The 22,335-nt window shown below is 41.4% G+C and overlaps 1 protein-coding gene across 1 annotated transcript; it reads left to right on the top strand.

Annotated features, from left to right (window-relative positions):
- Nucleotides 1-1,306: 1,306 nt before the first annotated feature.
- On the top strand, nt 1,307-20,397 carry kcng2 (potassium voltage-gated channel, subfamily G, member 2; the record flags this gene model as incomplete). Its single annotated transcript, XM_083981704.1, has 2 exons — nt 1,307-2,098; nt 19,570-20,397. 2 exons carry the CDS (start codon nt 1,307-1,309, stop codon nt 20,395-20,397), a joined length of 1,620 nt encoding a protein of 539 aa, XP_083837830.1.
- Nucleotides 20,398-22,335: the final 1,938 nt, after the last annotated feature.

Genomic DNA, 22,335 nt, shown 5'->3' with positions numbered 1-22,335 from the left:
TAGTTAAAAATCATTGACTTTGGGTTTGTGTGGATCACATCAATCCAGTGGAGATCACTGGATCACAAGTTCTTTCTGTGTTCAAACAAGTTTCTTTGTAAGTGCACGTCATTGGCCAGGTGGCTGTTCACATGGACTGACCCTCTACTTCCTACGTGTTCTCATTGGATCAAAGAGGTTATGCAATATGTCCAATATAGCTGAGAGAAGATAAGGTGCTCTGAAATTGCAGATCAAGTGGAAGCAGAGAGTGTGATTCCTGTAATTACATTTCTCCCCTTTGGCATCATCATAAATTACTTTTATTAAGGGCCTCTGGACACAGTGTTCCTTTGTGAAATGTGCAGACAAAGACAAAAGAAAATGCAACTTGAACAAACCCAAACTTGAAAATAACTACAATTCAAAAATATATTTAGATAAGGTCAGACTTAAGCACAAACTCTCTAACTCACAATGTATAAAGAACACAACCAAAAACAAAATAGCTACAAATCAAACCTGCTGGTCCTGCATAGAACTGCAGATCCACGGTTCCACAAGCTTGATGGTGTGGTGACCACTTGCACTTCAAACAGGGACAGTGGTGCACCTGTTGGACAAAGTTGTGTGTTTGTACTTGTTTGTACAACAGTGGTAAAACAATTGTGTGGAGAACATCATTAAGGTGCTTGAGAAGGTTTGGTATTGAGAAAAAACCTTTTGAAGCAACATTCTCCAACAAGAATCTTCAGCACTCCTTTACTGCACGTTCACACCAAAAGCTTCCAAAGAGGCCTATTTTAGCCGCTTTCATCGCTCTTCACCTGACCGACGTCAAAGTTCAACCGCGCTGGTCATTTAAAGGACCCGAAGGACACCACTATTCTGACTGGTTGCCGCCGAACCGCGTCACAGCTAATTACCATAAAGTTAACCGAGACTCAACTTCTCATCTGGTGATGCTTTGGGAGCTTTGGAAGCTTTGGAAGCGTGGCTGACGGCAGTTGACGCTTTGGTCGCTCAGGTCGCCGGGCTCTCATTGAAAATGAATGACTTCCGGCGTTTTTGAAGCTTTGGAAGCTTTTGGTGTGAACGCACAGTTAGACTGAGGGACTATTCTGAGGTGTTTGGAGAACAAAGATTGAGCTTTGTCAAAGTGTGTACAGACATTCGAAAAAAGTAATCACTGACTTGTTGTTTCTTGTCCTACAGAGACATACTGTGTTGCTGAATGGGTGACCAGCTCCCAGTCACCTTGCAGACCCTGTGAAGCCCCCCTCCCTTCGCATCCTACAGGACAGGGTCCCCCAGCAGAGCGGCAGGGATGTACCAGGAGGTGGCTTTCCTAGCAGGCAGCACTGAGCACCAGTTCACCACCTTCCACTTCAACCCTGTGGAGAACCCACAGGAGGTCACCGCCAAGAAGGGTGTGTATTACAAGCGGGCTCAGCTCCTGCTCCACCCTCAGCCCCGCCAACAGGACGGAGATGAGATCGGCCTGGCTGATGGAGCGGCTATTATCAATGTGGGGGGCATCAAGTACCGCATCCCCTGGTCAACGCTGGAGGAGTTCCCCTTATCAAGGCTGGGAAAGCTGCGCAGCTGCAGCAACGAGGCGGAGATCATGGACCTGTGCGACGACTACGACGGCAGCAGCAATGAGTATTTCTTCGACCGGAGCCCTTCGGCTTTCCGCACCATCGTCTCTTTCTTGGCGGCAGGTAAGCTGCGTCTTCTGAGGGAGATGTGCGCCATGTCCTTCCAGGAGGAGCTGCTGTACTGGGGCGTGGAGGAGGATAACCTGGACTGGTGCTGCCTCAGGAAGCTGCGCCTCAGGCAGGAGGAGTACAAGGAGCAGCAGAGGTTGGAGGAAGAGGAGGCCGAGCTCACGTCGCCGCAGTCCTGCGAGGAGAGCCAGCAGACTGCTGCTGGGACGGGGTCGCAGGAGGAGACCCGCATGGGGGGTTGCATGCGGAGACTGAGGGACATGGTGGAGAACCCCCAATCCGGCCTACCAGGGAAGATCTTCGCCTGTCTGTCGGTGATATTTGTGGCCATCACTGCTGTGACGTTGTGTGTCAGCACCATGCCTGACCTCAGGGAGGAGGAGGAGAGGGTGAGTTCTCCTCTTCACTTCACTAATAACAGTTTTCTGAACTTTTCTTATCTGTAGATTGGATATAAATTATCAAAGTAGTCCAGACTTATTTCTATCACAGTTAATTTCTGGAACATCTTTTGAGTTATTGGATTTTTACGCAGCGGTACTGAATACTGAGCCTCACAATCATTTCATAACCACAGTTAAACAAAGAAGCATAAAAGCATGTCTGACGTTTAAAATATGAGACAGGATCAAATTTTAGAAAAACATTAAAGCAGAGAAATATAGTTTAATATCATGGATTATAGTACAAGTCAAAGGGAAATGTAAAAATGTAAAAAATTGTATTCAAGAAATCCAACATTGGATCTTATAAACAGTCTCATTTGTGTGTAACTGTAGAACAAATATTAAAACCTCCATGTGCTGAACAGCTTTTTATGAAAAACACCATAGTTACGATTTCATACAACATCATTATGAAGGGAAGAAACCCCCAGTCTCAGGATTCCTGTTTTTCTTCTTTTTTTTTGTACCACAGCCTAAGGGATGTGTGTGCTTTACAGCTGCTACAGTCAAATTCAGATTATGTTGATGCAGCAGCCCACATACCGAGTCTTCCTGAGCTTTATTGTAAATCATTGTGACACAGACACAGAGGCGACGGCTCAGGGACAACCAGGCTTCCTTTCGGTTCGCTTGAATACCAGATTATTATGTAGCTCCCCTCACTGCGGCAGGAGCACACATTCCTTCATAGCAACATGAGATCCATACTCCTCCATGTATGCGATAATTGACAGCGCATGCGGAACATGAAAAGCCCATGCAGTCACATACCTTTAAATGAATGAATAGTGTTTGGATTTCGGGCTTCGGTTCCGTATTTTCAAAATCCCACAGATGTTTCTCCCGCAAAGTTGGTTTTTACTTGACCTGCTTCCAAAAACGAATATGAAATAAGCTTAAATGAATGTGAAATAAGCTCATTATAGTTATGTAACACAATGATTATGCAAATTGTAGCCATGAAATCTTAATCCGTATAGTTAAAGGCTTGTTTACCCAAACCTTATCTAGACCTGCTGACCACTGAGCAAAAAGGGGGCTGTAAATGGAGAATGTGCTTATTTACAGTGCACCATGTCGCGTTCCCTTTTGATGCTTAATTTAAACAGACAGATTTTAACTGCTCTGCTGTGCACGGCTTTTTATGATGCACTTTTGATGTCGCAGTCCAAAGATTCTGTGCATCTCACTATGAAGAACAAAACAAAACTCATTTCTTCTGTAGGGGAAAGACTCCATAAATCTGTTCTTTATGACCTAATAAAGATTGAACATGAGCATGGTTAGCTAAGCTTAGATGACAGACTAGTTGGTGGTCAAACAGTGGGAGTATCCAGGTCAAAACAAGTGTGGTTGGATGCATATGATAAATTGCGTGAAACTGTTGCTAAAGTTAAAAACTGTTGTAGAACTGCAGTGAACACATGACATCACAGTGTCATATTTATATTCAGCTAGTGTCAGTCCTCCATCTGTTCCTTATGCTCACATTTGCAGTGTTTACTACCCAATGAAACTCTTCTCATTTACATGTTTTTTTGTCTTTCTGTTGTTGAAAAATGGAACAACTTTGAACCAGTAACTGCAAAGTGGCTCTTTTATATTACCACAATGTTACCTTACCAGCCATATCTAAGCTGTTGCTCTGCTATTAAAATCCTTATTTTATAATGGCAACTCTGACAAAATGACATGAATACAACACATAATACACATGATCAATCGATCAATTTTGAAACACAACAACAGACTGTCCTGCGATTTCACACTTGTGTATAAAATCATCACTGAGAGTGAAGGTAAGCAGCAACAGAATACAGGTATCTTTGTTATGCAGTCTCTGCCTGGTTAACAAAGTGCTGCTCTGCCTCACTGCCACTCAATTAACAGAGTAGATACAGACTCCAAGGCTTGTCTAAAAAGTTTGAGTTTGAATTGTTGCTAAAATCTCTCAGTCAGTCAGTCAGTCAGTCAGTCAGTCAGTCAGTCAGTCAGTCAGTCAGTCAGTCAGTCAGTCAGTTAGTCAGTCAGTCACTCAAAAAAATACCAGTCAGCCACTTCCAATGAACCACCAGCTGATTCATTATTTCCACATCATATGGATGGCGAATAGTGTTGAGGTAAAACAAGGAAAACAGTCAGAAATAGAGAGAATGTAAATGGAAAAATCAAGTCAATTTTGTGATTTTAACATGAGATTCATGCTATTTGAATTTTATGGTAATAGTTGTAATGAATAATGTGTGCAGCAAGTGTTGTAAACTATTTTCAATGAAAAGTAGCAAAGGCCTACTAAGAAAGTTGCCTTGAGGCTTATGAATGCATAATATCATCATGCAGTGATTTGCATAACCGTATGAGATTGTATTTTTAAAATGTGATTTAATGTGATCAACATTAATCTAATTATACCAATGAAATTCACCAACGTTTTATGTAGGATACAGTGCAGAACAATAAATTAACTTTTTTGAACTTGTAAATAAAAAAGCAGAGGATTTCCTCTGGCTAATAGAGGATTAATGATTAATGGTTGTGTGGAACATAGATTACATTCACAGCTCATTTCAGGATGTTTTTTTGCTCAGTCATGGAAGAGCTTCAAGGGCCAGTAGCTAATGTCCATCCAAGAAATTAATAAATGTGTTGGTTTCACGGTTTGCTTCCATTGTCCTGACAAGAACCAAAACCTGGACACACAGTATCTGGCAGCACACAGTGTATGTCCTGCACAGAGGTTCCGTCTATGTATGCACAGTATGTGATAAAAGTAGGTGTGTCAAGTTGATATTTGAACATCAAGGGGGGGCATATGTTTTCACTTTATAGAGCAACAGGTTCAATGTTGTTATTGTTACCAGTTTGTGATCTAATGCTATACTTATTCTGGTTTCCTAAAATGTTTTCACCACATTACAGAAATAATTTATATTTTATAATGTCATGTTCTGTCCTGTCCCAGCAACTATTATCCAGCCCGATATAAAAACATTATCATTACATCATACATCACTCATAGGCAATTGTCATTGGCTATGACACTGTTAGCTTCCTCCTTCCTTCATGAGGGACCTGTAAACAAAAAAGCTGTCTCCATGGCATGCATGTTTTCAAGAGGTATGCTGGATGGGTAGTCCTGGTTTGGGTTTTGAACATAATGGACTCTCATGTCCGTTCTTTATGCACAGAGTCCATAAAGTCTCTCATTTCCTTTTTGCAAAGCACAAGAAGTAAGCTGCTTCCCCGAAAAAGCTGAATTGTTCTTTCAACTGCATTATACCCCAAAGACTATATAATTATATGAGGTACAGTGTTCACAATTTAAACAAAACATGCACAGAGCTGCTACAAATTATGATACTCATAACTCACAGTCTCAGGTCTCTAATTAGGGCTGAAAGTGAGAGAAGAGAACATCCACTTGTTGCTGTATTTAGCTTTCATCTCACAGGAAGAGGAGTATTGCAACCTCAGGCTTTTGTTCGTACTTTTATTTTTTTGCTACGTGACAAGTAGGGAGAAAAAGCATATTAAAGCTGACAATGTCTTATCCTTGATCCTTTTCATGTCTGCATCTGCCCTGGAGACCTCACAAAACCTCGGAGATCTTGGATCCAGATTGGGATAATTCAGCTCTTGAATGACATCAGCAGACCAGAGAATGAGTGGGGGGGCCCTGAAGCTTCTCCCTCTGTCAGAGATGCTGTATGTCTTCATCAGCAGGCTGGGAGGGGGTTGTTAGTATAAAGTGAGTGAGCTTCAAAGGGGAAATCAATCAGGAAAACAAGGCGAATGAAAGCTGAACCGAGATACAGTAGGTTTTAGAAACATTAGTCTCACCTCCAATTAAGTGTCATCTGTCATTACATGCCTGTATGAATCTGCTGGTTTAATTATCATCAGGAGAGCAACAGGTATGATTAATGACGCTCCGTATTTCAAACTCTGGACAGCTGAAAACAGCCATCGTGGCACCAATTAACCACCAAGAGATGCCTGAGTGTTGCTCCTCCTCCAAGAGTGGTGGTTCAATTAGGAGTGAGAAACCCAATATGAACCAACGTTCAAACGCAAGGGTTTATGGGTATAATGAGGTGGTTGTGTCATTCTTGGGAAACCTAGAATAACAAAATGACGGGAGGCAAACCGCAGTCTGTCATTTCCTCATGTAGTGGCATGGCTGAAAAACCAAAGTCCTTTCATGTGGCTTAAACTTTGCTCAGAAAGTATTGTGGCTGCACTTTTGGCTTTGACGACAAACACAGCAAAGACAAAAGTAAACTCACACACAATGCCCTATGATTTCCTCCTGTTATGTTCCCAGAAGTGATGGTGTGCACTGAGGTGTCAGAGCTGTGGACTCTCTCCCCATCACCATGTTAGGAGAGGAGCCTGTGTGGGCATTGCTTCCTGCATTGTTGTCATTCACGCTAATGTCAAGCGAGGTATTTATGTCGCTGAGCACTTAGACGGAAACTGGCTCAACTTGGTGAATTGCTTTTGCTAATTACCACGTCACTCCCACTCCTCTATTACAAAGAATCCTAATATCCATTAACTTTGATCACTTTCATGATCATTTTATTAGATACCAATTTCCAGATGATATGATAGATAATATGATATTTTGTATATTTTTCATGGATATGTTTTGGAAACTTCAGTGTTTGAGATATGAAAGACGCAGCAAGGCACTCCATATTAGAAAATAATGCTAACCTGCCAAGCCCAGTTGTTACATGATAGCACATTTAGGCCGCATTCAGACTGCAGGCGAATCTGATTCAAATCAGATTCCTTCTCAAATCAGATTTCTAGGGCTGACTGTCCACACTGTTTTCAGCAAGTGACCAAATCGGATTTGGCTCTGTTCAGACTGGGCAACATTTTTGACTGACCTGACATGTTGCTGTAGCAACAACGTCGGAGCGTTGTGTGACATCATATAATTGCGACAGCAACAAGAACAATTGAGCCATCCATGACCCATCTCCCCCAAGATTAATGATGCATTTTGTTTCGTCCTCTGTCCAAGGATGTTTTCGACGTCTTCCATTGACTGCTCCATTCCATTGATATCGCTCCGCAACTCGAAATAGGCGGGCGATCAGAGTGCGGTCTGGCGCGGCGTAGAGTGACGTCACGGACAGTTAAAACCGATCTGAGTGTTTGGAGCTGTTCAGACTGAGACGCATCTGTCCAAACGCGATTTGTGACTGTTCAGACTTCAAAAGAGCCATCCAGTTCCAATCTGGATTGGCTAAAAATCAGATTTTGAATTCTGAATGCAGCTTCACTATACTGTGACTGGACCAGTACTGAACACTGAAATGAATTGAAGTCATTTTAATCTAAACCTGGTTTCATGTAAACAAGCTGTGGAGACATATTTCTTGTATTGTGTAGTGGATACATTTAGCAAACACTTTGCATGAATTTAACAAATCCAAAGCAAAATTCCCTTCAGTCAACTCCCAGAGATATAGTTACTTTGCAGCTAAGGAACTATCTTGACAGTTAGTTTTTACTGTTGCTGGGCTAAGGGTGTGTACTGTATCAAACAGTTAGCCATCTTGTTGCAAGTAACACATGTGGAAACATGTTACTGTATGGTTCACATGATGTGAATTCACATGTGAATCACATAAAATTGGGCCAAAACCACATGTGAAAAATCACTCCTTCAACAAACAATAACCATGACATATAGAAACAATGATTTCAGCCTATCTTTATTTACTCTATTGGGAATACTTGACAAAAATAAGATGCACAAAGCATCTCAACATTTTTATTTGCCAAGTCCTGCCATGAAGCTGCTACAAATGTTGATTCTATTATGAATCAAATTGCGCTGTGAGGAACCAGTGCAATGCAACCTAAACCCAGGGAGCGGCCTCTTAAATGCACTTGGTCACTTGAGCCGGAGGAGAGAGTTCAGGCAGAAACCAGAAGTTTTTAAGGAGCTGCCCGCGATGGAAAGCACTTAGCCTGTCTGTCTAACATAATGTGGCTCTTAGAGAAGCATACAGTGGCTGAGAGAGCTTCATTTCTCTCTCTCTCTCTCTCTCTCTCTCTCTCTCTCTCTCTCTCTCTCTCTCTCTCTCTCTCTCTCTCTCTCTCTCTTTCACTCTCTCAACCACACAAGCAAAAAAAAAAACCAAATAAATCAAAGGAAGCTATATTGCATTTCACATTTTATGGTCCCTCGTCCTCACTCTCTGGATGAATAGGGGATTAAACATCTCAAGTGTTTTGTCGATTTCTTCCCTCAGAATTGCTTACTCTGTTCACATAAGCATCTTTGGAAACTGTGTTCTTGTCCCATTTATCTCCTGCTAGAGCCCCAGCTATGGATCTAACCTTTCAGTGACTCTGCTCATGCCTCACAGCCCCAAACACTCCATTTTGATGTAAATCCCAGCCACTGTAAAGTACACCCCTACCACGGCCATATATCATCACAAGGGACTGGGGAGCCAGAGCTCAGAGGGCGTGGACTGATGCAAGAGAAATATGTGCAAATATAAGAAAATAGAGATAATTTTGTCTTAGTCTGTGCTGAAAATAGGGCGCACAGTCATCCCTCCTGACTGTGAGTTAGACAAACGGCTGCTCATGCTCAGAGAAACGTGCGATCCATCATGGCAGTGATAATTTGTTCTTCTCGTCCAGTGTTTGGTGAATAATTCTGAGTGATTTCTTATCTACAGTATAACTGTAAACCCCCAGTGGAGTAATACTGTCTCTAATGCATGAACTCTATAGAAAACTCTCAGCCTTGTCAACTTCATTAATTATGTAATGTATTAGAAATGTAAATAAACATCTAGGACTTTACAAACCCATAAACTAATGTAATGATCTGTATAGATTTGCATAGAAAATGCATGCAAAATAAAAACATGCAAATATATGTATAAAAGCCTATCACAAATTGAAACAATTACATACAATGATGTATACTATTATGTCTAGTCAAAGTACTAAGATGTTTGTTTATGCTTATATTTTAGACATATGAATATCTATCTCAAAGCCTGTATCAGTGTTTTTCAACCTTGGGGTTGGGACCCACGTGAGGTCGCCTGGAATTCAAATAGGGTCGCCTGAAATGTCTAATTGATTAAAAAAAATCCTGATAAAAGCATTTTTTCATCTAATTATTATTATTTTTTAGATTATGATTAAAAACACCACACACAATCTCAAACAACTGTATTCTATACTGTCACTTTCTCAAATATACATAAAATTCAAATAAAATGCAGCTTATAAGCTAGCGCATCTTGATTGACAGGGTCGCCAGAAATTTGTGATGTCATAATGGGGTCATGAGCCAAAAAAAGGTTGGCAACCACTGCTGTATGTTGATATTGAAGGTCCAAAAGCCTGAGAACAGCTTGTCACATTTGAAGGTATAGATATATTATATAAAGAAAAAAAAATCAATCTTCTCCATATTCCTTCACTATGGACCCCTATAATGCATTGGCCCCGGTGCGATTTCACTGTCTGTTCCGATGCCCCTGGTGATGTGTTAAAAGGTCAACGTGAGTGATAGAAAAGTTGTGTAACCCCTCCCTACCAGGTCAGATTGGTCCCTCAAGAGTCAGCAACGTGTTTCTGAGTTTCTTAGTGACAGAAAATATTTAATGCCGGAGTATGTACTTCTCCATTGATTTACTGCCATACACCAACAGTCCACGTGAAGCTTTGTCTTGGTTGTGAATACTTTAAAACCATTGCTCTGATTTCTGCACCACTGCCTTTAAATTCAAACTCTGGTTTTACCAACAGCTGTGGCTAGATCCAAGCTTTAACCACCACAGTTACTGAGCTTTCCTCCACAGTACTTACTGTAGCAGGCTGGTGCACTGCCATTTGGAACCAAGATTAATTGAGGAACTACAAAAACTGAGGGCGAAAGAGGTTAAATTATGTCTTTCCTCTGCCTTTTCGATACTTACTGCAAACAGGAAAACGCTCCAGTTGTGCCTACACTAATTGCTCCTCCCTGCGGGGCTGCAGGCACACCCAGCTGAACAGCCTCTCAACACATGAAGAGGGATTGACTTCTAGGAAATGCCTCTCTGGTTACCACTGAAACATTTGCATTAGTAAACATTTTCAGCTAAAGTAGCTCACCATTAACTGAAACAATGTCCAGTAATGCCCAGTATTTTTTAAAAATTCCCAACATAACCACAAAGGAAGCACTTTGCCGTGTGGAATAGATGAAGGATATTGACCGATGATTCTCCGGGGACATGAGGGTACAGTGGTGCCAAAATCTAATCAGAACATGAGGAGAGGAGTTCAGGCCCAAGAGACTGAGCTTGCAAACACACAGTCCAAACACTCTGCTGTGGTGGAATATTGCCTGAAATGTGTTTTTTATTATTATTATTATTACAGCCATTCCTTTTAGACAGTTCAGTTGCATTACTCTCGCTCATAAATGCTAATGCAAATAAAGTTTGTCTAATTGCAACAGTGGTAAAAGAGTCTTGCTAAATCACCCGGTGCAACCATATAAAGACATAAAGAATCAAACCTCTGTGCTGACACCAGATCACTGCTACTCATTAGATGTGCTGTCTTCATTTGCATTGCTTCCTGCTCCATCAGTCATAGCAGTGTATTTTAACATAGAGGGGGGAGCAGAGAGAGTGTGAGCGCACAGTTGTCAGACAACAGACGTCAATATCGATGGCACTTAAGATTAGGTTAGATTAGATGGAACTGTAACGACTCCCAAGGGGGATTGGGGTTGTCACAGCAGCAGACAGCAGGATATAAATAACAGTGTATGTGCATACAGTGTACAGTAGACAGTTTTTGTACTGTAGGTTGAAGCGGACGGCCGGCTATTCAGGTTTACTATTATCAGGCAAACAGATGGAACACTGCATTATGTGCATAAGTGCAAATACACAGTGCAAGCTATTCGCAAAACAATTTTGTAAAGCTCGCATGTACCTTTTAAGGCTGAATGTGTGTTATTTCACAGAGGGAAAGGCACACACTGTATATGATGGAGAAGGATTATAGGTTTAAAGAAATAAAAATATTTCTTATCCACCAAAGTGGTGAAGCCAAAGACCGTAAAGTTCTCTTGCTCTCCCCTAAGAACTGTCTGTAATAAATACTTATTGACAAGCAGCAAATCTGCCTGGGTTGACGCCAGCGCTGTGTGTGAGTTATGGCAGTTTACAGACTATTGAAAATGAATAAATTTCCTAAATGATTAAAGAGTTTCATCAGTCTCTGTGACTCCAATGTGGCTCAGACTTCTTTTTCTTCAAAGATGATGTTTATTAAATCGTTTAAGAAGTTCCAGACAAAGTTTTAATGATTACATAATTAATGAATCTGGGTTTGAGTGGAATAGTTTGTGTGTAAATCAAGATTCAGCTGATTAATACACAAAGCTTGGGCATCCTGTTTTTTTTTTTTTTTTTTACTAATAAGTTATTGTTTGTTCTTTTTGAGATATGATTAGACTGACTTCAGGTCACTACTGTACACTGTTGACTTAGAGGGGAACATTGCTTTTATTTGTGTATAATTTGTGTGAAATTGCTTCTATCTGGCCCCATTTCTTGCTTCGATGGGTTCCTCTGAATCATCCTGCCCCTCAGATTTGCTGTTTTGCTCCACTTTCTCTGGCATCTTGGTTTACTTGCAATCATCTCAAAGCCGGTGTTCAGCGTCACAGATTTGAAATTGAATGAATTACATTTTCAGGTTGTAGGTGGCCTATAAGGTCTGTCAGTGTTCAAATGTGCGGAAGAAGACGGCATGAGGCCATGTGCTGATGGGTTAAGCAAGCACTGATGGATATTGAATATGTTGTTAACTGTGGGGAGCAGGAGCATTTCCCATCATGCACTGGGTCAGTGGCAGGGTGTACTGTACCAGGGAAAGGTCGCCAGTCTGCCACAGGGCTAAAAATAGACAGTAATTCCTATGGGCTATTTTCCAATGGGCCTAAACTGCAGTGGGTCCATCAATGACCACAACTGTGTCTGTGGTCATTCAGTCATGTTGTTGTGTTGCTTCCTTAGCAACCAGATGTTCATTAAGTGTTTCTTTTAGCTGTGGAGAATCACTATCTTTCATACCATGATTATGTTGATCCGTAACCCACTGACAGAGAAATACCCGTGATCCAGAGAACAAAACTCTTTAACACGGATGGGGAAGTATGCTTAGATATTGCCATGCCAACACACTCAATTAAAATGATGACCATTGACCATATTCACGGCGTCGCCATCTTACCATACGTCATCACTTGGGGTGGGTGATTTGAATTACGTTAGCTGGCGTTAGCTGCAACTGCTAGCTAACGGTAACGTCAATGTTGATATACCCTTGCTGATGTAATGTAAGATAGGAAAACAGTAAAACTGTGGATAGTCAACGCACAACCAAGATACATTTCACGTTATTCAAACCTGGAAGACGCTAACAAGCTTGTATTTTTAGCCGATATGTTGTGGTGAACGTTAAATAGCTCGACGATTATGTGACGGCATTGAGTCTTCCCACCCCGAGTGATGAGGTTTAGCAAAGATGCTGACGCTGTGAATATAGCTAGTGATGAACATGCTAAGATTCAGTAGGCCTATTTCATTATTGTCATGGTTGTGTTTGGCCCACAGTTATGCTGTGACTGGTAGCTACATCCCACGTCTCATCCACTGTGTGGGAGACAGCCACGCACACTTCCTGAGGAAGAGCTCTGGGAAGGTGTGTGTGTGTGTGTGTGTGTGTGTGTGTGCGTGTGTGTGTGTGTGTGTGTGTGTGTGTGTGTGTGTGTGTTTCAGTTTACTGGAGGTGGGGCAGATAACCAGAGGTGCATTTGCCAAACAAGCCAGTTAGTCATCATTGAAGTCTTCTCTCTTGTAAAACTAAGACATAACACACTCATTTAAAAGGTATAAATCTCCATAATTCTCAGCTCTTTCTGTGAGTTGTTGAGTTGTTGAGTTTGTTTTTAAATGTGAATTTGCCCTTGCCCCTTGTCACTGCCTGGGGGGGGGGGGGGGGGGATAACACCCACAACAGCTGCAGTTATGATCAGGGAACAAAATTAGATAAGGACTTGGCGGACCACAAAGACGTGAACGCTCTCGACTCATAGGTCTTTATTTAAACTGTTTGGGGACACTTGCCATTGTTTATAATGATGTCAAGTAAAATACCACAATAAATAAATAATGTAAGCTGATGTAAAGTAAAGAATCAACTCAAGGGGGACCAACAAACTATTTCAGTTAATTAATGAAAGTGCTTTGTGACAGTCTCAGGTTGATGGTCCCAAAGTTGTTTTTCCAAGCTCAGTGTGCAGTCCTTGTTTAATGTGGTCCAGTTGACCAAACTAACATGGATGTAAGGTATGCTGGCCGTTTTTTAAAGAAGGGCTTTGTGAGTAATTACTGTAATATGGAAACCAACCATCAGAGAGAGAGAGATCGGACCACTGGGTTTTAGCTTGTGTACAGATCCATAATACTAATGAAAAGTTTTGTTGTTGTTTGTCCTGATTTACTCACCAAGGTATTTGGGTTAGTGTTGGCAACTTGGCACCTCTTTTAGTGGTTATGAGGAGATTATTTAAAGCCCCAGTGTGTAACTTCTCTTGTTGTCTATTCACAAAAATAAATAATTTTTTGTACAAAAGTACATGTTCATTAATTAGTCATTACCACCTAACAAACTGACGTGTTCTGGTAAGCTTGGAATTTGCCATTCATACAGGCTAATAGCTAACTATTTTTATATGCTGCATTTTATTTTAACTTGATTTATATTTGAGAAAGTGAAAGTATATAGTTGTTTAAGATCGTATGTGGTGTTTTTAATCATAATGTTAAAAACAATAATGATAAGTTTAAAAAATATCTTTATCAGAATTTTTTTAATCAATTACTAGACATTTCAGGCAACCCCATTTGAAATCCAGGTGACCCAACGTGGGGTCCCAACCTCAAGGTTGAATAACACTGCTTTAAACTGCTATTTGTGGCTGAGAAAAGCATATCTTGAGATTTGTCTGCATTTAAAGCTGAATTTTGGTTATTGGGATAAACATCTAGATCAGTAAAACAGAGCTGGAGAGATACTATGTCACACTATAAGGGATCTGCAGTGCAATATACAATAGTGTCATCTGCATAACGTTTGATATTACATCCAGTTACAGAATAAAAAAAAACAATATGGAAAGAGTAAAAAGAGCAGGTGTGAGACTGTTTGTCAGGATGTGAGAGATAAAACCTGCAGGTCCCTGCTCTGCCATTATAAATACATAGGTGAGGTGATTATCAGTGTGTTTTGGAAGGATGCAGAAGAAGTGTTTGGAACAAGGGTACACAGACTAGTGAGAGAAAACAGACTAAAATAAGTGATACAACGGTGACAGTTTTGCTTGTTCAGATGTGTTTTCAAACTTTCCTCAGGCTTCGGGATCAAGTGTGTCTATCAACTTCCACACATCTGAAATCTGGTGGTAGCACAGAGAAGACAGGAGTAAGACAAGCTATATGCCTTTACTTCAGCAGTAGCAAGCACAAGATGTTTGTAATAGAGGCCCTTTCATACCTTACCCTTCTGATTCCAGTCTGTTTAAATATTTACTGAACACAACTTGCCTCCAGCAGCTCATCGCTTCATGTGCAAGGAGAACATCCAATTACATCAGCGACAGAAAAAGGCTTTCTACTTCTTTTACTGTTTTAGTTAAACATTTATACACAGGTGCTGAGGCTGAAACCTTGACTTAGTGGTTATAGAATACTCCATCTGCCATTTAATGGTGCGATCGGTACTGTTCATGCTTGAAGAGGCTTCATACACAGTCGTGTTATTGTTCTGTAAGAGTCTTGTTGTGTGCATTAATGTGGTTTCTGAAATATGACAACAGACACCAAGTGGAGCTCAAGTGATGTGCACAAATAAGAGGGGGTAAGTAAATCAATTAAAAACCTTGGTGTTTTCCAAAACAAACCCACGTCTGCCTGTTGGTTGAATCACACCCACTCCGACTTATACGCGGGCATCAGAGGTGAGGCCGTCGCTTCCTGCATTGTTTGCTTTACACGCCTGTCTTCAGCTGTGACAGGGTCAGAGTCCCCCTGTTCGCTGAGACGGATAATTGTGTATTTTTAATTTGATTCTGCGTTGTTCTGTGCACATCAGAGGCTGGACGGGGCGGGAGGGAAGAAAGCACTCAGCTAGAAAACCTCTGACAGAACAACGCAAGTCAAATGCGGGGAAAAAAGGGACGGTGCGAGATGCAAACGTGTCTCAGGCAGACAGCATCCCCTGTGGATGCAGAGGAGCAGCATGACAGAGGATGTGTGAAACATAGTGGTTTGCATGTTAAAATAAGGGCGTTCCTTAAGGATTTGTACAGTAGCTTTTACATCTTGGTGTGGATGTGAAATGACAGCGCTCGGCTGGAGGTTGGATCTCATCTCACACTGAAACACTGGGCTGCAACAGCAGGTCGAGTTCAGGATGGCTTCATGCTGTGGTGGTCTATGGAAAATTGGTAGAAGAAAAATGACTTGTGTAGTTACCAAAAAGTTTGCCACAGAGCATAGATGGAGAAAGAACAGAAGCACCTTTGATTGGCACAGTTACAGCTGAATAATATCAGATGCAAAACAAAAAAAACAAAACAAGAAAAAAAGAGTGAGATGGATAGAGAAAGAGACAGAGAGAGAGAAAATATTATACCGATATTATACCGATGAAATGACATGTCGATTATCCAAATGTCGGAGGTGTTCTAAAAAGCTTTTGTTTCAGGTCCAAATTGGCTGAAAATCATGTAAAACTGAAGCTGGTTCTGCTCTTCACCTCACAGTTACTGTATTATTTCACACTGGAAAACGAAGAGCATGAAGGCAGACTCTCTGGTTGGCAGCAGCTGGCCAGGGTCCTATGGAGCTGCGTTGAGGCAGAGAGCTGACTCCCCGTTGTTTGCTTTAATTTAACTGGATTTCAGCCAATGCACATTTTTCTGATGTGACTGTGTCTAACAGGGAAAAACATATGTGTGCTCTGTTTCCACTGCTCAGAGAGGAGGTGTTTTATAGGGTTTATTAATTATGGATCAAGTATCGGAAATGAGAGATATTATCAATATTAGTTCACCTGTAAGTTGATTTTGTGAGAAGCTGCTGCACCTGTTGCAACATGATCCCCATGCAACATTTTTCCAATTTTATATTCATGATTTAAGGATGAGACTTTCCTGATACCCATAAAACACTGTAAGTCATATCCTTAAAGTCATATTACATTCTGTCAGCTGAATATTTTAAAGGTTAGGAAAATGACAAATATGAAGACTGCTTTTAGCGATTAAAGAGTAGTTTAATAGGATTTAGAGTTTATGCTCAGGTGGGCAGTTTGTGTGTGGATAAACAGTAAATAAGACAGATTCAGTGCAGATTCAGTGAAGAAATTATGATTTACAGAAATAACGTGACTTAAATGTCACTCAAGCTTATGCGCACTGAGAGACGGAAATAGCAGCAGACGAAAATATCAGTCATGTGTGTGGACCATTGAGGAGAATACATGAAGCCAACAGAAATGTCACATTTACATGAACACAAACACCTACTACATAATCCACCTCGCCTGTAAGATTATTGATGTTGGAGTGATAAGATGAAAGGCAGTGAGTATGTTGTGGGTGTTGAGTTATCCTATTGCTGAAGCAGACATTAAAGTGGACCAAGTTAGACGGATGAAGTTGGTAGGTTAATACAGTAAGAATTAAAGGGATAGTTCAACATTTTGGCAAATTGGGCCATTGCCATAATCCCTATAGTTTTAGGAGTAGGTTCGTTACCTTTAATTGTCGGTGCAAGCTATTTTTAGGACGGTTGAGTTGTTTTTGGGGTAAATTCATGCAAAACCGCTGATATGCGTTCCCGTCGGGGGCAGTTTGTCGGCAAGCACTCTCTGCATTTGCCTCGAAAACAACTCTGCCTCATAGCGTGGTCAATGTGCAGGTCACAACTTGTCCACGAGAGCATTCTGGAGTTGTTGGATTGTGTATTTGATGAGTTTTATGAGGGAAACTAAGAAATTGTGTAGCTTGTGTAGCTCTGAGCAGCTCGCGGCTCTGCTCCGCCGTTCTAAAAATAGCTTGCACCGACAATTAAAGGTAACGATTAATGTACCTATTCCTAAAACTATAGGAATTATGGCAATGGGCCAATTTGCCAAAATGTTGAACTATCCCTTTAAGGTCAATGCTAAGAACAGCTTTACAAAACTATCTCTGGATAAGTCTCGTGGCCTAAAAGTTCACTTTTCAATTTAGCATGCTGTTTTTTTTTCTCATTTTATTTTATTTTATTAAATTAGTAGAACATTTGGATGAGGAGTTTGAGGGTTTTCAATTAAAAGATAAGAAGTTAGTTGAGTAAGAATACATTACTGTAACATCCAGTTTGTGGAGGTGGGATAGGATTTTAGCCTGCATCAGAACCACTAGCGTTAAACACCAACACATCCACTAAAAGCTGTATGCACTTGAAAGAAAGCACCTTCATCTGTGACAGTGAGTGATTTTCAACAGTGATCAACCCAAACATCTCTGCTGTCACAGCCAATGAACACTGGTACTGGTGGCGCTGCTAAATTGATTGGCAGACTTGTCAGCTATACTCTTCAAGTCTCTGCTGTCACAAATTTCTATCATTTCATTTGTGAGCTCTCCCTTAAGCAGCTTATTGTTGCTGCTGTGTGAAGAACTGCGACCCCGGCTTTTGCCGATCAGTGATTTCACATGGTCTGTAATGGGTTTAGCAAGTTTGACGTCCCGAGGGTAAAAACTGTGCTATATGCAAAACTAAGTGTATGTGCTTAAAAATGCATGAGACTGAATCTCAGAGGACTTCTTTTTCCTGTGCGGGCAGTCAGTTGGAATGATGTCTCCATGGAGCAGAGCTGTTGACTGAGCAAATACAAAGGAAAAACAAATAGTTTGTTCATATATTCACAGTTGTGCATATTCACACCTGCAGACAATCTTTACCAGCAGGCTGCTTTGAATCCCCTGATTCACCACTGTCGTCATGTTGTTGCATTATGTATGAGACACACACAACCATTAATCTAAGTCTTTCTCTCTCACTGTAGTGCATGACATTACTGAGAAGACTTTTTAAATGCTCCATATTGTGTTATCTTATTTCATTGTTGAACAGGTATAGCGTCTATTGATAATATGAAAGTATCAAAGCATCAGTCCAGAAATGCCTTAATACCAACTGTCAGGACTTCTGTAACTTTGTGATGTCACAGAAAAGCAGCCACCTCTCTTAGCTTAGCTTAGTTGCAGGAGTTTTTTTTTTTTAACCTGATATCTGTTTTTATTTCTTTTTTCTTTTTCTTTTTTTTTTAACACAGATAACACAGACAACAGGTAACCAATCAGAAGATACACATTCAGAAGCCACCACGTTTCTGATTGGCTCATTGACCTGTTGTTACAGAGAGAAACCTGAGAGAGATAAAACACTATGATTTTTCTAGTACTTAAAATAACAAATAAATCTTCCTATGGATCAGTTAAAATAAAACACAGTAAAAGTGTATAAGGCAAGAAAGTCAAGGAGTTTTTTTATTGCTTAATTATCCCCTCCCCCTCCCATATTTTAATAAGTCCACACATAATTATCTGACATAAAGCAAAGATTATTTGTCACTCGTTAATAACACTAAGTAAATGATGTAACCTGAAAAGCATACTCACACGCTCCTTTAATAGTCTCCTCCAGGGGTGACTTTGACTTAATAACCAAGTAATCTCTTATAATTATATTTTCAAATATTTATGAATGCTATTTCAGCAGTCTTGAAAAAATAGATCATCATGAAAAGATTAAAGGAGAGAATAATTCAGCTTCTGTGGCTTTAACAAGCCGCGGCGCTGGCCTCCTTTGCCTCGGTGAAGACAGTTAATGTAAGATCATCTGCTCCTGGGCACCTCGTACAGCTGTCACCTCTTCGTCTCTCAGGTTTGATCTGTGAGTGAAGTTCAGTAGATGAGCTAATCAAAGCCTTTGTTTTTATGCCTCATCAATCTTGCAGCAACTCCTCTGTTGTGTTTTGCTCTGTGAAAGACAAGACTCACCTTATTGTTGCGTGATCAAACGCACCGACCTCTTCTGTCAATGTTCGAACCCACAAATCAAACCGGCTTTGAAACCCGTTCTTAATTAGTGACTCTGTGCTGTGTCTTCACTCCGCCTCTATCTGAGTGAATGAATCGCTTCTGGAGTTCACGCACCCCACTCTCTGAACGCCGCCGTAGCTGCTGCATTATGTAACACAACCCTTAATGTCTGTCTTTATGTGCTTTTCATTCTCCACAGGGTGAGTGCTCCCAGAGGTGCTATAACATCTTCGTGCTGGAGACGGTGTGCGTCGCCTGGTTCTCCCTGGAGTTCCTGCTACGATTCATTCAGACGCAGAGCAAGTGTATGTTCCTGCGCACGCCTCTGAACGTCATCGACGTGGTCGCCATCCTCCCCTACTACATCACCCTCATCGTGGACTCTATGTCGGTGGGGGGGAAGCAGCTGGGCTCAGGGAACAACTACCTGGAGAAGGTTGGGTTGGTCCTCCGAGTCCTACGAGCCCTGCGGATCTTTTACGTGATGAGGTTGGCCCGGCACTCCTTAGGCTTGCAGACGCTGGGCCTGACGGTGAGGAGGTGTACGCGAGAGTTTGGCCTGTTGCTGCTGTTCCTGTGCGTGGCCATGGCGCTTTTCTCCCCGCTGGTGTTCCTAGCTGAGAGCGAAATGGGCGCCAAGCAGGAATTCACCAGCATCCCCGGGAGCTACTGGTGGGCGGTCATCTCCATGACTACGGTCGGCTACGGAGACATGGTGCCCAGGAGCATCCCGGGCCAGGTGGTGGCCCTCAGCAGCATCCTGAGCGGCATCCTCCTCATGGCCTTCCCCGTCACGTCCATCTTTCACACCTTCTCTCGCTCCTACGTGGAGCTGAAGGAGGAGCAGAACCGGGCGCTGAGGCAGAAGCCGGACTCGCAGGACAGCACCAAGTCCCAGAACAGCGAGGACTCTCAGGAGACGGACAGCTACCACGGCATGACGGACGCCGCGGCCTCGGCATTGCAGCGGAGGAAGACGTTGGCTGCTCAGAGGGCTGCTGAGATTAGAGCATCCATGCAAACTTAGCTGCCCTGACTGACTGTCTATCAGTGTTATAGTTGGAGGCCATGATACCCAGTGCTGGACTTTAAAGAGGACAGCAGCAGGACTGTCAACTGGGAGATTTTTCTTCAATGGAGTTTGAGGTCTCGGATTTGATCATGTGAACAGTTTGTCTTGGTTTGGGTAAAGATAAGATATAATGATTGAACAACTCAAGTCTAATGAGATTGAAAAAGTGATAAAGACAGCACTCTCACTGACTGCGATTCAGACTTGAGGGAAGTCTGTACAAAAGGGAAATCTAATGTCGTCGTTCAGACTAAACTGGTGTTGCTCATGTAGCTGCATTTGAGAGGATTATCTTGAATAAAGGCCAGGTGTCAGACTCTCATTCTCATCTCCATTCACTCTGTATTGCATTTGGACAAACCAAATAACTCATTGTGGGTGGGACAATGTTATATAAATGTCAGTACACAATGATGTCATCATCTTTATTTGCAATAATGCAGAGCTAATTAATCACCGATATATAATAACATATATAATAACACAAAAGCGATGTATCCGTCAAAGGGCTATACAGTGTGTTGGGGAGTGTTAGAGAGGTGATACTGCTCTCATCTGTCTGCCATGTGTTGATACTTTAAAAAGAAGAGTTCGATGTTTGTTTTGCTAAGAGTTAGGTGAGAGGTTTGGAACCACTCTCGAAAATGAAGCTTAGCTTAGCATAAAGTCTCCACTGGTTGTCTGGCAACTGCACAATAAGGGCAGCACTCAAGCACATAAAAACACCAGTTGTCAATATTTGTACAGTTTAAACAAACATTGTACATTATGGGTTAAGCTAAGCTAGCTGCTATCCCTTGATTTCCCTTGAGTCTTCATTCTAAGCAAAGCTAGAGTAACATTTGAGAATGGTAACAATCTACTGGTGTAATTCTTGGTAAGAAAGTATAATTTTACTGAAAATGTCCATCCATACCATCAGAAACAAAATATACTTTATTATCCCAGCAGGGAAATTAATTTTGGACCTACTGCACATTGTAAATGATCTTATGCAACTATAACAATGTAGAGATAACCATCTCAGAGTTTTGATTGATGTTCAGTGTGATCATTGACAACTAACTCAAGGACCACTTACTGGATTTTTCCAGAGCTTGTGACCACGTTTCGCAGTAGTCAACAACTCATAGACCTTACTCAGCTGTTGGCTCAACTGTTATCACATAAATCAGGCAAAGTAAAGGTGTTGAAGACAGAGCCTATAAAAACTAGATGAAGGTGGATGTGTCGTTGTCAAGTCCATTGGAAGTCAATTTGCTGATGAAAGCCATTAGATGCAGTTGAGATATCTGGAATAAAATCAATTAAGTGGTCCTTGATTAAAGAGTTTATTGGGGTTTGCCCCCCCTCCCCCCCAACAACAACAACAACAAAAAACATACGGAGTTGGTTTGTTTGTCCATTATAACTGCAGGGTAAGAAATCTGAATTTTCTAGAAATTATGTTGTGATCACTTACCATATTTGATGACAATGAATGAGCACAGGTGGTGTTCTCAGTGTGACAAATGGAGATTGCAGTTGGCTGTAGTGATGACTGAAAAAATCTTTAATCTACATGAAACAAGCCAGTGAAACTCTCGCTGAAAGGTTTCGTCAAAGAGGCTGACTGATGATTGTGGTAAATATTATGGATTTCACCTCCAGGCTGTGAGAACAGGAGACATGAAATGCTAAAGTCTAAACACATTTCAGGTGTTGCAAATAAGTTTCACAGTCTTACGTGATTTCCTCTTATAATTGCAAATACTGAACTTCATTTTCTTTGGCTTGAGGGCCTTGTACTTTGAAGTGACACATTAAAAAACCATTTCCCCAAATTGTTGTCATGTTGGAACCAATCAATGCAGTGTAAGTGCTCAAGAGTGCAAATTAGGTTGAGATATTTTT

Source organism: Trachurus trachurus (genome assembly GCF_905171665.1).
Source record: "Trachurus trachurus genome assembly, chromosome: 11".
Classification (NCBI taxonomy): Eukaryota; Metazoa; Chordata; class Actinopteri; order Carangiformes; family Carangidae; genus Trachurus; species Trachurus trachurus.
This window is presented reverse-complemented; position numbering and strand designations above follow the sequence as displayed.